The 16,273-nt window shown below is 33.9% G+C and overlaps 3 protein-coding genes across 3 annotated transcripts; all 3 read left to right on the forward strand.

The window, feature by feature from the left end:
• Positions 1-148: 148 nt before the first annotated feature.
• LOC111016928 (Alpha/Beta hydrolase fold-containing protein) lies at positions 149-6,026 on the forward strand. Its single transcript, XM_022292509.2, is given in 9 exon segments — positions 149-391; positions 968-1,280; positions 2,424-2,621; positions 2,739-3,011; positions 3,106-3,208; positions 3,338-3,456; positions 3,980-4,156; positions 4,725-5,462; positions 5,464-6,026. Coding segments are annotated over 8 exon segments (1,956 nt in total). The 5' UTR covers positions 149-391; positions 968-980; the 3' UTR covers positions 5,512-6,026.
• Positions 6,027-8,105: 2,079 nt separating this feature from the next.
• LOC111016886 (uncharacterized) lies at positions 8,106-8,593 on the forward strand (the record flags this gene model as incomplete). Its single annotated transcript, XM_022292440.2, has 1 exon — positions 8,106-8,593. A coding segment is annotated over one exon (378 nt), but the record flags the coding sequence as incomplete, so codon positions are not given.
• Positions 8,594-14,190: 5,597 nt separating this feature from the next.
• LOC111016963 (uncharacterized) lies at positions 14,191-14,896 on the forward strand. The gene has a single exon (XM_022292566.2). The coding sequence runs from the start codon at positions 14,222-14,224 to the stop codon at positions 14,666-14,668; it is 447 nt and encodes a 148-aa protein (XP_022148258.1). The 5' UTR covers positions 14,191-14,221; the 3' UTR covers positions 14,669-14,896.
• The last annotated feature ends 1,377 nt before the right edge of the window (positions 14,897-16,273 follow it).

Genomic DNA, 16,273 nt, shown 5'->3' on the forward strand with positions numbered 1-16,273 from the left:
TATTAATTCTTAACTAAAATAAAATTCCTGGTGTATTGTATTTACTAGAAACGTTGTCCTCCAACGTCGGTTTGGTTCATTACAAATTGCCGCGTGTTATTTTGGAAAAAGAGGAAAATATTGCCGCGTGTAATTGAGAAATATAGTAACGAAACTAAGAAACTTCCTATTTTGCTTCGTCGCGAATCAATTAAACTGCTCCGGAGAAAGCAGCGATCGAAACCCCAAAAACCTCAATTCTATTGCATAAACTTGGAAATCGTTCGTAAGTTTTTGCCCCCTCCTCTGAAGCCATTGAGAAGCAAGCTGTTACGCTTGGGGTCAAGAATTTTCTTAGCCTCGTGGCACAATCCAAGATATCAAACTCCGGTGCTGAATCGTAGTTTTTCCGGTACGCATTTGAATGATCTTGCTTTTTCGGTATATGATTAAAAAATTCGCGATTTCCCTCTTTTTTTTTTTTGTGGGGTTTTTCTGTTTTGCACTGAGACAGGTGTGTAATTGAACTTCGCTGAAATATGCCTTTTTATGCTAGACTTTCAGATGTCTTCTGGGTTTCTATTTTATTTTGGAAGTTCAGCTCCAATTTAGTTTCGGTATTGGCACTATGTTGGTCGTTTAAACCGTAAACTCTTGGGTTGCGTCGAAAATATGTGAAAGAGAAGAAAGCACGTTCTTGGCTATCTATTTCTTTCGGACCCTATGAATTTTACTCCTGCTGAATGCGAATGTGGGCTACCGGCTTATAATAGACACGTTTTAGGGAAATTTTGTGGTTTTGTTGTTCATCAGCAGAGTTGAAGTTGAAAGCTCTAGTTTTGTCTTTTGTTTGTCCGTGCAGTTGAACTTCTGTATCATTAACTGATCCTATTGCATGGGTCTGGGGATTGGGAAATTTGTGAAATTCAGGGGCTTTTACTTCTGTAAACGTATTGTTTTACCTTGTTTTCTACTACTCATGCTTTAGGGATTATAAGTTCATGGCAACTGCAACTATGGCCACGGCTGCTGGTGCTGCTGCACTTCTATATTATACATTGAACCGTAAATTGCAGTCAAGCAGAGATCAAGGGGATGGAGATGTCAATAGTAATGACACTTCCAGTCATGCTCTTCTGGGAGGTGATCGAGTTTCCCATAGACTGATTCAAGCGCCTGCTACATGGCTTGAGACAATTTCAACATTATCAGAGACCCTTAGGTTTACGTACTCGGAGACTCTTGGAAAGTGGCCCATTGGGGATTTGGCATTTGGAATTAACTTTCTCTTAAAGAGACAGGTATGGAGCTTTTGGATGGTTGTAGTTTTTTAAGGTATTAAATGTAGCCTATTATATGTAAATTGTAATGTAACAGGCTGGTTGGTTTTTTTCCTTCACTATGTCTTCCTTCAAAAATGATGGTACTGATATTTAATCTGGTTCCTTAAAGGTGTATCTGCTTTGAAGTGTGAGTTTTGTTTTCTATCACTTTTGGTGTACACGATAATAGTGGTCTACTGGTCTTCACTTAATTTGGTTTCATTCCTCTAAATACGCAAAATCTTATATGATGAGCAATTATCCTCTAGTTGAATTTTATTGTTATCTTTAATATATCTACTTAGAGGTAAAGGAAGGCCTAAATTCTTCTATTTTGTGGTCTATAAACATGTATATTTTTATTATATTATCTATTTGTGGTCTATTTGTATGACTTTCTGGAAGAAGAAAAAAGGTGAGTTGATTATATTATCTTGGTATACCAAGGGTCTTGGAGTTTTTGGTTTTAAGGGAAAAGGTAGGATGCTTTATCAAATTTTCCTCGGAAATGCTTATGTTATGGTGGTTGGGATGCTTTCTTGTTGAGTTTGGAGAAAAATGACATTGGAAATATTGGAGTTTCACCTTCTCAAAACAAACCAGGAGTTATTCTTCAAAATTTTCTCGTTTCTTATGGTGGGTATGGTGGATTACTGGAGAAAATTCAGTTTTTTTTTAATCTTGTATTTATCAAAAGGATCAATCAGTTTAGAGTCTTGCTTTAGTGGTGATTAGAGAAATTTGAATTAAGGAGGAAGATAATAGCTATTAGCTTGATCAATTCCATATGAAGTTGTTGATCGGATGTGGTTTGTAGAATTGGGAGGGTGGGGATGTTATTTTTAGGGTACAATGTGCATATTTTAGAGTGGAAGTAGTTTTAAAGGGGATGCTGTTGTAATTTCCTTGAAGAAGATTTCTTTTTGTTGGGGTACTCTGTTGTAATACTTCTAAAGGAAGATATATCCTTTTTCTTTATTGCCACTTTTCAGACATCAATGAGTTCTTGTTTACTTTATATAAAAAATCCTCAATATAAGAAGATAATGCTTCATCTGAACTATTCAAATCAATGGCAAATGTTGCTGGTTTGGTCTTTGATGGTATTTCATCAATGTGCAGGGAAACTTACATGTAGGCAGTGTATTTGGCAATGAAGGCAGTATTCAGCTTGAGGGAACTGAAATAATTTCTGAGCTGAAGTACCTCTTGCATTTGTTGACTTTGTGCTGGCACTTCTCAAAAAAGCCATTTCCGCTGTTTCTAGAAGAGACTGGTTTTTCTAAGGAAAATGTTCTCCTTCAGGAACCAAAAGCAGGAGTAAGTCATGATGAACTTTGGATAAATCACTCTCTATTGAAATAGATATTCTAATACTCGCCCTCACTTTTGTGTTTAATTTATCTTTAACATTATCACATCTATCCATGATTGCAGATTTTGAAGCCTGCTTTTACCATTATAGTAGACCATACAACAAAATGTATTCTTCTGTTGATTCGTGGAACACACAGTATCAAAGACACTCTTACAGCTGCCACTGGAGCTGTGGTGCCATTCCATCATAGTGTTGTGCATGAGGGAGGGGTTAGCAATTTAGTTCTAGGATATGCACATTGTGGAATGGTTGCAGCTGCTCGTTGGATTGCAAAGCTATCTACTCCTTGTCTTTTGAAAGCACTTGGTCAATATTCTGGTTATAATATTAAGGTTTTACATTTCTTGTTAGTTTACCGTGATGCTTTGCAACCAATAAAAATATAAGGGAAGCTTGATGGAATAATCTTGTGTTGGATTCTAATAGGTTGTGGGGCACTCTTTGGGTGGAGGAACAGCTGCACTTCTAACTTATATTTTAAGAGAGCAGAAGGAATTATCTATCACTTCTTGTGTTACATTTGCCCCAGGTTTGTATTATTTTTGCTGGTATCTCTGGGTTGTTTTTGACTATGGGCATTGTGCTTGGACATGATGTTCTTATTTCTTTCTATGAAGCTATCAAGTATCACGTTACTGAATATTTGTAACCTCTGCAGCTGCTTGTATGACATGGGAACTAGCAGAATCAGGCAATGAATTTATCACTTCTGTTATTAATGGAGCTGATTTGGTGCCGACCTTCTCAGCTGCTTCAGTAGATGACTTGCGCGCTGAGGTATGTTACAAATCCATTTAATTATTAAACAAATTTATTTGCTTTAAGTTTATCTAAGAGGTGACTACTCCATGAATTAAGTGTCTTTTTCTCTGAAGATTTTCAAATTATATTTTATCTTTTGGGGAAAGAAAATTTGAGTTAGAATTTAGTAGTGAATATTTATGGTTCATTTTATCATTTCTTGTTCTCCCCCAAAAATTGCACGTATTCCTTTTGAACATTTTTGCCTAGTAGAGTTGGTTTGCTGAGAATTCTTATGGATATATGAAAAAGGTTGGCTATTAAGATTTATAAAGTTGGAAAATGTCTGTGTACAACCAGCACGTTATTTCTTCTGCACTTAAAGGGGTCATCCATAGGTTATATTACTAAAACAATAGGTTGCCTGTAGGTAATACACATGCGTGTGTGTGTATATACACACAAACACATTATGTATGTAGGGAAGAGGCATGAAATTTAGTTAACTTAAGCACTTCCCTCCAATCGTTTGCTGAAGCCGCTGAAATTTCTGTTATAGGTGACTGCTTCTGCCTGGGTAAATGATCTGAGAAATCAAATTGAGCGCACTCGAATTCTTAGCACTGTTTACCGTTCTGCTTCTGCATTGGGATCCCGTCTCCCATCCATGGCCAGTGCTAGAGAAAAAGTTGCTGGTGCAGGGGCAATTCTGAGACCAGTCTCTAGTGGCACACAGGTAATGGCAATACGCATTGTACCCTTGTGATTGCTACGTATTAATAATTTTAGTAAATCTGGACTTTGACAGAAACTTTGAGTGGATGTGATTTGGTTCTTCTCGCCTTCTCCTTCATAGCTGACTGAAACCTAATGCGGCTTGAAACCGTTTGGATAATGATTAGGCTTTAGGACCTCATGATTTTAGTTTAGCCTTCAAATAAACAAGGTATGCGATTGCCAATAAGCGGCCATTTGTTTTGCAGTAATCTTGGATTCCAGTGAGATGGATACCGAAACACTCGCAGATGCTCAGGCATCTTAGGATGTTCTTAGGCATCCTCATGCAATGTTTTTAGAAACAAACGGATGAACTCATCTTTCATAGTCATATAAAGATGTCAGATGTCCAGAAATAAATCCACGTTTTACGTCAAGCAATACATGGAGGAAGGGGTGGACATGTATTTCAATTTCTCGAAAATAAACGGCCCTAAATATTCTTGGAAGGTGTTATGTCGGGTTAATTCCCGTGTCTTGTGTATAATAATTAAATTTATATGTTATTGTGTTCTGTACTTCCGCAGGTTGTGATGAGGAGATGCCAGACCATGGCTCAGGCAGCATGGACACGACCTTCACTCCATTTATCATCTTGGTCATGCATAGGCCCACGCCGTAGAGCCATGACTTCTCACTCAGTGGCGGAAGAAGGTGGAAATTCTCCAAAGTCATCTCCAAGAAAAACGGAATCCTGTGGGCCACTTAGATCACCCCCTCACGAAACTGTTGAAGCCATTGAACTTCCTGAATCTTCAGCTACAGGGATTCAGTGGACTAATGAAATTGAATGTTCCTATTCGGAGGAGATAAATCCTCATGGTATAGCAGAGGAGCCTGATGATGGTCAAGCCCTCATGGGCCATATTCAACATGAACAAATGACGGAAGTTGAGTTATGGCAGCAACTTGAGCATGAACTTTATGATGAGAGTGAGACTGATGTGGCCAAGGAAATAAGGGAAGAAGAAGCTGCTGCTATGGCAGAAGTAGGAGAGTCGGACGGGTCTGTGTCTGAAATGAAGGAAGCACACAGATTCTTTCCTGCAGGGAAGATCATGCACATTGTCGATATTCAATCAGATGCCGTTGATTGCGAAAGCGACAGCAGCTCCACGTCCAGCAATAGCCCATCAGCAGAGTCCAATATTGGTATTTTCCTTACACCAAGATCACTCTACAGCAAACTCAGATTGTCACAGACAATGATAAGTGACCACTACATGCCAGCTTACAGAAGACAGATTGAAAAGTTAATTAAAGAATTTGAAAAAGGAGACTTGTTATAGTCAAACTCATGGGGTGGAGAGGTAGTTTTATAGAGAAATCTGACACATTTTCTTCAGCACTGCTGTACAGAATAGGATTTGTTGCCCTACCCCAATTGATTTTGAAAACAAATTTGCTTAAAAACAAGAATTTTCCATTGAACGAGGTAATTACTTGTTGGCAGAGCTCAATGTCCTTTCGAGTATAATGACACAACACAAGGCAAGCTGCTTTCAGAATGTTGTTATTGTTGATGCAAAGATCTTTCAGTTTCTCAAAGCTGCTGATTCTTTGATCTGCTTCTCTTCCAAGGTTTATTTGCTGGTTGTTAGACAACTTGTAGCCTGTCTTATTCCAGAAGAAGCAACCGAAAAATAACACTGAACCTGCAAACTGGACTTTTGTAATTAGTGTTTGACATGAATAGCTGCCCAAGTGATTCAAAATTGCTATTTTAAGGTCTGTCTTGAGAAATATTTCTTTTACTTTGGATATAGATTATAGAAACACATACATATGATATAAATATTGTTCGAATGAGATTCTTTTTTTCTTTTAAACTTTATGGTGAATTATAGAGTGTTATGATTTTATTTGATAATCAACTTGTTATTTCGACATGAAAAAATGTAAATTAATATGTAATGTTAATAAGTGAAAGTATTTAGGTTTTAAACTAGACTGTTAAAGGATGATTGGAGAGATAAAATATACGGGAAAATGCAATTTTGGTTCCTTGAATTTTGAGTTTAGTGTCTATTTAGTCCTTAAAATTTCGAAAGGAATACTTTAGTTTTCTTTTCTTAGTACATGAATACTTTAGTTTAGTCTTTGAAAATAGTTTTAAATGGTCTAAAATGCCGTGGCATGTTGAGGAATGCCGTGACATGTTGAGGTGACATTTTTTAATTGAATTCTGACTGTCCTGGCATTAAATTTTTTAACAAATTTTCTACAAAACAGTAAAAGAAACAAGTCTGCCACAAAATTCTTCCCTCTAAAAAAAGAGTGAATAAATTAAGCACCTATTCCAACATAGGTAGCCTTAATTAGTTAGTAAAGAAATTGCAATGATAAAATTTTCAATACTACTGAAATGTAGATATTACTTCTATTTCATGTGTGCTACATCATTTAAGAATGATCTTTCTGCTTGAGCAATATCAATTTAAGAATAATTTGGGTGTTAATAGCATTAAAGAATTATCTATAAAAAAAATTATAACGTTAATAGAGAGAGTGATACTTCCACAACACTGTTTGTGATTAGTTTAAATTCTATTGCTTTACTTAAAACTTTAAAACTTTAAAACTTATCTGCTATTTTAATCTTGGTAAAAAATGTATAATTATATGATGACTTTGAAGATGTATTATGTGCTAACATGAGTATGAATAATTCTGCAGACACCAAATGACTTTTTTGACGATAGGAGATTCAAAATTTCACTTTATCATTGTTTTTACTAAAAAAAAAGTTTGATAATTAAGCAAGTTATTAAGTGAGCATATATATACTCTTCAACAAATGTGTGGGTGGGCGGTGGACATTACGCGTTAGAATAATAGTGAGAACGAAAGTAATTACTCTTTAAAAGTTGAGAGACCAAAATGGATATATAAACCAATCTAGTAGCATTTTTTAGTACAACATGTTGGAGGTGTGGATTCGAACTCACGACCTTTTGATCAGAGATTAGTGTCTTACTAGTCGGGTTAGGCTCAGGTCGGCAGCCAATTCATACTATAATTGAGTAGAAAAGTCTTGTTTTTTGTTTTTTTTTAAAGCTGCAATCATGTTGACTATCTTTCTTGAGGTTTAAAATCCAATTCCCCACCACATATTGGTTGAACTATAAAATGATAATTATGTTTTTATGTTTAATAATTAAAATAACTTCTAGATCCTATGCTATTTCTTGAATTTTGGAAAAAGGTAGACTTCAATCCCAAACATTCAATAAAATAATCATTTTGATTCCTACATTTAATAGATTATTAGAATAATGAAGTAACTGTCGACGTATCTTTATATGTTGTTTGCGGGTCGCCAAATTGGCGAGTCAAGTTCTTTGTTGAATATCATTTGATTAATTTAGAGTTGAAATTGGTAAGTTTAATGAAGTAGCATATAATGGGCAGATCAATTGTTCCTTGCTGGCAAATGCAGCAATCAACGGCTAGGATTCACTGACAGCAATGCCAACAAGGATTACACTGCAGTTCACCCCCTTTAAAACCATCAATCATTGCCCTGGCTTTTCTCTCTCAAATTTTGTCAAATTATTTCCTCTGCAGAGAGAGAGAGAGAGAAACTAAAAATTTGTCAAAGTTCTTAATTATTTTGTTCTTTCGTCTCTATTTTGAAATGTTTTTGACGTCTCGTATTAGAGTTGCAGACAAAGATTCTGGTGAAGAAGGAGAATGTAAAAAGGAAAGATAAAACACACAGAATTACTTCAAAAAAACCTAAATCCAAGGTAATCTTTCTATTCTGATTTCATTCTGAAGTTTCTGAAATTTTATGGATCGCCTTATGAATTCCCAATCTCAATAATTGTTTTCGTTTTCGCAGAACAGAACAAAACAGAGCAATTTCAATTTTCTCTGAAACTTATGGTCTAGTTCTTGGAAATTAAGGTGTTACGATCACGGTAATCGGGAAAATGGAAGTTGAATTGGCGAAATGCGAGTGCTGTGGGCTGACGGAGGAGTGCACGGCGGGCTACATCGAGCGGATCCGCCGCCGATTCGCCGGAAAATGGATCTGCGGTCTCTGCTCGGAGGCGGTTCAAGACGAGATTCTCAAGTCCGGCCAACTTATCACCACCGCCCAAGCCATGGCCAACCACATGAGCTTCCGCAGCAAATTCGCCGCCGCCGGACCGCCGCCGGACCCGACGCCCCATCTCATAGCGGCGATGACGCAGATCCTCCGCCGCAGTCTGGACTCTCCGACAATCCGCCGCCGCTCTCTCGCTCCATCCCGCACCTCTTTCACTTCTCTCTCTGGTTGAGATTTACAAAATCATATACGAAAATACTTCAAAAATTTTCCCGAGAAACCGATGATTAGGAATAATTGATGATGCTCAATGTCAAATATAAGGCTTAATTAAATTTGCTACATCTTGATCTCTGCCATTTTGTTCTCGATTTGGGTTTATTTTCCGAGAGATTTTGAGAAGGGAAAATTGAATCCGATGAAAAAGGGGGATTTGTTGAAATTGGTGACCTAACAGAATCGATCATTGAGAGTTTGGAAACTAGGTTAGATGGATTTAATAAAATTAAAGGTGTGCAGGATTATTAGTTGGTGAGTGTTCAATCATCAATGTGCCTTCATGAACAGACCAAACTTGATCCTTCATTTTTCACCCCTTTTGAGTGGTAATGTAATTAAAACAGATTTAGGGAGGGTTTGGGAGTCACCGGAAAAATAATTGATTTTGAAAATATAGATTTAAGCATAATTGATACTTTAAAAATTAATTTAGAGTAATTTCAAACTTTCAGAATTAATTTTTTAATTTGTCAAATATATCGATTAAAAGCGGATTTGTGGTAGTTAGTTGGGAAGGGTTATTCTACCCATTGAAATTACTGATCATTTATAATCTTTTGACTGCAACTAGTCCGGTCCAAAAAAATGGGATTCAGTAAAGATCGATAAGCCACAAACCATGATGGATATGTTAAGGACCTCATATTGAAAATATAAGATATCTAACAAAGATTTATAATAGACATGACTACTCCTATTTTTTTCCCAATTGATTTTGAGATGTAATCTATCAATCTTGATATGCTTTGCCCAAACTGCTTTTGTTGTTATTAAAATCACTTTCTTTCACGAAAAGCTTAAAATTACTTTAAATTGATTTTAAGGTATCTCCAACCAAGAGGTGGTGAGTTCGATCTTCCACTCCTAAATGTTGTACTAAAAAAAAAGTTTCACTTGGTGGGTGATTTTGGAAAATCAATTTATACTTAAATCTATTTTTTCAAAACCACCATCACTCCCAAACACGCCTAAATATAATTGATTTTTTAAAATCACTATTTAGTGATACCTTAAAAATTAATCTAAAGTAATTTTAAACTTTCATAAAATCAATTTTTTTTTTAATTTTTCAAACATAATGAAAAGAGAAGTGATTTTTACCGTAATAAAAGTGATTTTAGCCACTCCCAAATACACCCTTAGTACATCTTTTTAGATTTTATTTTTTCCCATAATTTAATCTTGATTTTTTTTTAAAAAAGATCTCAAATCTTGTATTACTCTATAGACTTGATAGACATTGCTTAACGCAAAAGTATATTGTATATTGGTGGTATGTAATAATTCTATTAAATGCAATAGAAAAGTTTAGCAATAAATTGAAGGAAACTTTTTTATGCAAATAATTAAGAATAAATATAGAATATTTGAAGCTATAAATTTCAAATTTGAGTACATAATAAGTTATAAAAATATAAAATTTATCATTATCATTTCTCAATTATTACATACAAGTACTAAAAAAAAATTATTGCATAGAAAAATTAAAAGAGTGATTCACAACTTGATGTGTGGCACCCCATCAAGGTCATTCTCCAATCAAGTAAGCAATTAATGACAAAATAATTAAAGAACTAGTGACTCACAAAAATTATATTGCACAAATCAATCACCATTATTGTCATTTGTCAAAGCAATTCAAGTTCATTCACTAGAAAGAAAACAAACGAGTGATTCAACTTGATCTGTGATACCCCATCAGGTCCATCCATAACAAGTCATGGTTTAATGACAAGGTAATTTAAAAGCGACAAGCTTTTTTCGTCTTTCTTTTTTTTTTTCTCCCCTCCTAATAAAAAAAATAGAAAAATACTTGCTCCTTACTTTTGAGGAGCAATTTTGTCCTTATCCCTATGAAATGTTTAACAACTAAAAGAGAGAAATACAAAAACTGAGATTTTTTTATAAAAATTGATGAATGGTCAAATTTTCAATGGTAGCGAAAACAAGATTTGGCCAGTCAAGTATTTTCCTAAAAAGTATGGGTCTGCATAGACAATCAATGTTATTAATCGATAAAATATGTTAGTAGAGTAGCTATGAATTAAAATGATAGATGTAGTCATATATTTGTTTGGATCCAAAAATTTTTTAAATATACAATAAAGTATAAGGATTTGTTTTAAAATAAGAAACCAACAATCAAATCAAATCAGGTAAGCTTATCTCTAAAGTAAATAATCTCATACTATCATTTAATAATCATAATAATAATAATCCATACTTACTAAATAAAATTTTTCTTTTGACAAGTGGCATCCATCTAGAATCTCAAACTTACATTTTTGCTTGTTTCTCATTGTGGAAAGATGAGGAAAATCTAATCCTGTCAAATTATATCTCACAAAATTCTTTACTTTTTCGCAAAAACTTCACTAGTTTAGTGTATCGGTTAAAGTCTACATAAAAAGAAATAGTAGAGATATCTACGTCTTGAGGACATATATGATCAACGTTATTACTATTGCAATTGATCATAAATGAGATTTTTGTTAAAGACAACAGTATCTCTACAATTGTATGATGTTATTCGCTTTAGACATAACATTCACTTCTTTGCTCTTCGTTTCACCAAAACGTCCCATACCTAGAGATAATTATCATCATCTATATACCATAAATAATTAGGCTCTATTCCCTAACCAATGTGAGACTTTATTTGCATTCCCTTTGCAAATACAAAAATTTTGTATCCAAAGTAATGGTTAATATGCAAAGCTAGAAGAATATGTAACTTGGATCTGGTAACAAAGTTGTATTAAGAAATCTATCTTCCACCAAAAGATCGCGAGTTTGAATCTCCTACCTCCACATAAAAAAAAGTTGGGCCGAGGTATTCCATTTTTAAGCTCCAAATTGATCACTTTTTTTTCCATGGAATTAAATGTGGTTGGGTTTTAATATCTTTTATAATATGCAAATGGCCAAATTATTGAGGTGAGATTCTTCTATATCATATATTATATAAATTGATTAGAGTGCATTACAAAAAAACTTCTTTATGGGCTTGTGCTTTTGATTTCTAAAATTTGTCTGGTCACTTGTGACTGTTTGGCCCTCTCTCTTTGATATATAAGTTTTGTTTAAAAAATTATAACAAATATTATAAATTTAAAATTAAAAAAATTAGTTTCAAGTCTATGAAATCCAGTGATGTAGAGGAGTGACAGATCTAGGAATTTCATTCAGGGAGCACAATATAATATAAAAATAAGGTAAATATAATTTCAAGTTTGACATTGACTTTTTTTTTAATTGTTCTAACTCAAACTCGTCTCAAGTTTAAACTAAAAAAATTATCTAAAAAAAATCAACAACCTAAATATAAATGAGGGACACAGAATTAATATACTCTATATGGTGTTGTCCGAATCGTAAAATTTATTAGGTCAATTTTGAGAATACCCTAAAGTGATATGTGGATGCTTTTATTCTCCTTTTTTCGATCCCCATCAAATAATTCAAAGGGAGAATAAATTTAGGTCAGCTTTGGAAGGAATTTGGACAGAAATTGACTCTTTCCCTCGTTCATTATCTGAGTTAATAAAAAAGATAATTATGAGAATGAAATCCAACCTCTGATTGATCACAACAGAAATCAATGCTGTGTTGAAAACCTCGAGCTCGAGGCCGAAGTTATCCCATAAAACGAACGACTTGTTCTATAACTATTGTATTGAAAGAAATTTGAAGGGCTAACTGTTACCTCTCGAATATGCAACGGAGTGGCAAATTCTCTGGCGCTCAACATGTAAAAACAATAGATAAACCAACTTAAAACTTGCCAGCAACCAGAAAAATAATGAATCGTAATAATTCTCAACTACTATTACAAGTTTCACTAAAATGTCAAAGAGAAATAGTACTCGAGTTTGCAATTACTCAAGAATGATTTCTCTCACCATTCTCTAAAATAAAAGACTCATGAATCACTATACGCAAAGCTCTCCCAAAATCTCAAACAATATATATACGACCCTTGCATGGAAGGAAAGATCTGCTGACTTTTTCCTCTAATTATAATATCCAACTACCAACTTACCTAAGTTTAAAAGAAACAAAAAATCAAAAACTTTTTTTCTCCACCTTTTTAACTTGTGCGAGTGTCATGGTCCTCCAAACCAGCCACATGACGCTCCAAATGTGAAGTTATGCCTCAAACCAGCGTCATGGTCTTCCATAGCAACATCAAGACGCTTTTCGCTACTTAGTATTATTTTTTGTTCTGCAAGATCTTTCGATTCTATATTTCCAATAGGAATAATCAAACACATTTTACTCATTTTCAACATGTATAAAAGAAAAGGTTGAGTTAGAAAATAGATCATGTGATCTTTAATTCAAAGAGTTGGATGCCTTAAATTGAACATTTATTTGACCTAAATGGATGGTTGCTATAAAAATTACAAAATTGTTTACGACAAAAAGAATATAAAACAAAATATGTTGTGCATTACAATCTTTCCCAATCTTCCAATTATGCTAAACAAACCATTGTCATCTCTCCAAGCCAAGCCCTTTGTTTTATGCTAAGAACATGAGATTTGAAATCAGATTTGTTCACAACTGAGCTAATTAAGAGAAGAGAGAGTATTCTCCAAGGAAGAAAAAAAAATATAAAAAATATATATATTATATATATATATATATGAGAAGAAAGAAAGAGACAACAAAGTTATTTCCAAGTATGCCCTTATGACATAATATATTCCCATAAATTTTTTATAAAGGAAATTGGGAATTATATTATATATGTTGCATCACATCACCATGTGGGTCACTCAAAAGTTCCATCCAACCTCAATAATTCAACCTTTTTTTTTTATATTGTATTAGTAATTACTTAACGATGTTCTAAGTCTCAAATTAATTCATTCTTTATCTTATCCCTTCATTATTGTTGATAATTAAGGTTTTTTCTTTTCTCTTTTTCTTATTTCTTTTAAATTATTTTTCTTTTTAAAACAGATGTTCGGTAACTGTTTTTTGTTTCTTATCTTTTTTTTTTATTCGAATAAAAATAGGTTTCAATTACCAAGTTCCAGTAGAATTTAAAACCAATCTGAATGGACTTCAAAATTCAAAGTTAAGTTGGAGTATAATATGTAGGTAATTCATGTGATCCAACTCTCGACTAACTCATGGACCTACAATTTAAATCAAAACTTTTTTCTTCCAATATTTTTTATAATGATCTACCATTTGATTCTTCCACTAAGGTCCACTTGACATGCATACCGATCAACATCAATTAGAAAATAAAAGTTGAAAAATAAAGAATAAGTTAAAATAAGGTTCCATGCATAAACAATAATATATATAAAAAACGACTTACATAGATTAAAGTTGGTCCTGTTTGCGAATATGAATATAGTTTAGTGGTAATTGACGTGTATTCTTTTCTTCGAAGGCAAAGCTTTAATCCCCCGTATCAACCTGTGAGACATCAAGAATTTTTTATTAAGCTTTCTCATAAGGTTCGAACCTGAGACCTCTCATCAAATATGACTAAAATACCCCTGATCCAATATGATTAGAAGACCAAAAGGGGCGACATCAAAACTTGGCTCTTACTAAAAACAAAAAGATACAGTAACCCAGATGAAAGGCCATATATATGAATATGTATATGATATTGTAAATTATGATGTTTATATTTATATAGCAAACAGCCTAGCAACTGCAGTGCACATGTTATATGCAAAATTTGAGTTCATCAGCCTCTCTATCTCATACATAAATCTCTTCCATCTCTTTCACTGTCAAAGCCAGATGGGTGAAGGTTATGAGACAGAAAATGGCCCCGGGCTGCGGTGCGCGGCACGTCGGGGGATCCAGTTTCGTCGGAGGCGACGAATGCCGGTGGCGAGGCTCGGGGGACCGGGGTCAGGGTCGGGGCCGGGGCGGCTTGGTAGGATGGTGAGGAAGATAAGAGTGAGATGGGTGAAACTTAGATGCTTAGCCATGGTGAAGAAGATGAAGAAATGGTACAGAAAGGTGCTGAAAGATGTAATAGAAGCACAAGCAGCTGTAGCATATCCCGAGTCATATCAACATAGGGTTCTGTTGGAGACTTCTTTTGCCATTCCAATCCTGCCTCGCTCTCTTTCTACATATCCAGTTCCACCAAATGCCTGATCTGTGTACCATCTTAATGTATCAAATTTCTACTCCATTTTATTTTTATTTTTCATTTACGGTGCTTCGAATCTCTTTGACCCACATGAACGGGAATATAACTTAGTAGTAATTGACATCTACTCGTTTGAATACTCATACCTCAATTTGTTGTACTAAAAAGACACCCTCCCAACCCACTTCTTAAGAAAAATAATAATCACTCTCAAATACTTTTAGTTTCGTCAATTACTTGATTTAGTTCTCTTTCATGAATCATGATCATGAATGTTGTTGGTGAAATAAAATTATGCAGGGCAGTTTCCTTTCCTTTGATGGCATTTTTGTTTTTGTTTTTCTATTTTTATAGTTAAGCTTATTTATTATCTCCTTATTTAAGTCCATTGTACTGTGTTTGCGTTGGGTTTTGAGTTTTTTAATACAACACTAGGAATGAAAATTTGAACTTATAATGTTAGAAATATGTATCTTTACCTGTTGAGCTATGTTCAAATGGTTAGGATTTAGGGGTACACACTTAAGGAATACATATTTGCCATTTTTGTGCTTGAAATAAAGTAAGAACATTTGTCGTTTCTCTATCTTTTCCCACTTCCTAATATGTGTAAAGAGAGAACCTTTTTTCTCTATTATGTATAAATTACTGTTGGAGAAAAAATTGACAAAAAGGAAACTAAGGCCGGTAACCTTTTCGTTTCTTGTTTCTAGTTTTTAATTTTCTTAAAAAAATCTAAGTATTTTATAACTAATTTTGTTTCTTGTTTCTCGTGTTTTGGGAAACATTCTACAATTGTATAGAAATTTTGGAAACAACCAAAATACGATTCTCTTTTCTTGTTCCCGTTTCCAATGTGTTTCAAAATATAAATAAAAATATTATTTTATCATATTTGAATTATTTGAGATTGAAACCATGCAATACAATTTTCTTCATTTAAAAATAAAGAAACAAAAACAAGAATGTTATCAAATGGATTCTAAATTGCGTTAAATAACTCAAAAGAAGATTGAGTTTAATCTCTCCGGCTAATTACTTTTATGGAAAGAGAATATTTTAGACGACGAGGCATGAGACATATATAAGTTTGCATGCATTTCTGCATAAAAATTCAATATTTTAACTAAAATTCAACTTAAAAAAAAATTAATATCGTGTTTTGAAAACTGCTTTTTCGTCTTTAAAATTTGATGAGGTTCTAGAAGATTTATATAAGGAAAAGAAAAAAAGTGTTATATGATCCTAAAGAACCTCCCCCACTTATAGATCAAAACTCTGACTTTTTGTTCTTATATAATATATATATATATATATATAGAGAGAGAGAGAGAGAGAGAGAGAGAGAGAGAGAGAGAGAGAGAGAGAGAGAGAGAGTAAAGTGCAGTACAATGTGATGTGACCTTGTTTTCAGGCTGGGAGATTATCTAGGTGAGCTGAACAGTAAGTTTTCTGCCTTTATTTTCTTATTTTTGACTTATACTGTTGATCAATATGAGCAGAATTAATTGTCTGGACTAAACAAATTGAATTCAAAGTAAAAATTAATATATATATTTTTATATAGTATGTGGGTAATTGCCACTTGTGATTTAAAGAAAAATGGCAAC

Source organism: Momordica charantia (genome assembly GCF_013281855.1).
Source record: "Momordica charantia cultivar OHB3-1 chromosome 8 unlocalized genomic scaffold, Mcharantia_2.0 BLBB01000008.1, whole genome shotgun sequence".
Taxonomy (NCBI): Eukaryota; Viridiplantae; Streptophyta; class Magnoliopsida; order Cucurbitales; family Cucurbitaceae; genus Momordica; species Momordica charantia.

Excerpts from the sequence above, each read along its gene's own strand:
- LOC111016963 (XM_022292566.2), top strand. The coding sequence starts at position 14,222 with ATGTTATATGCAAAATTTGAGTTCATCAGCCTCTCTATCTCATACATA.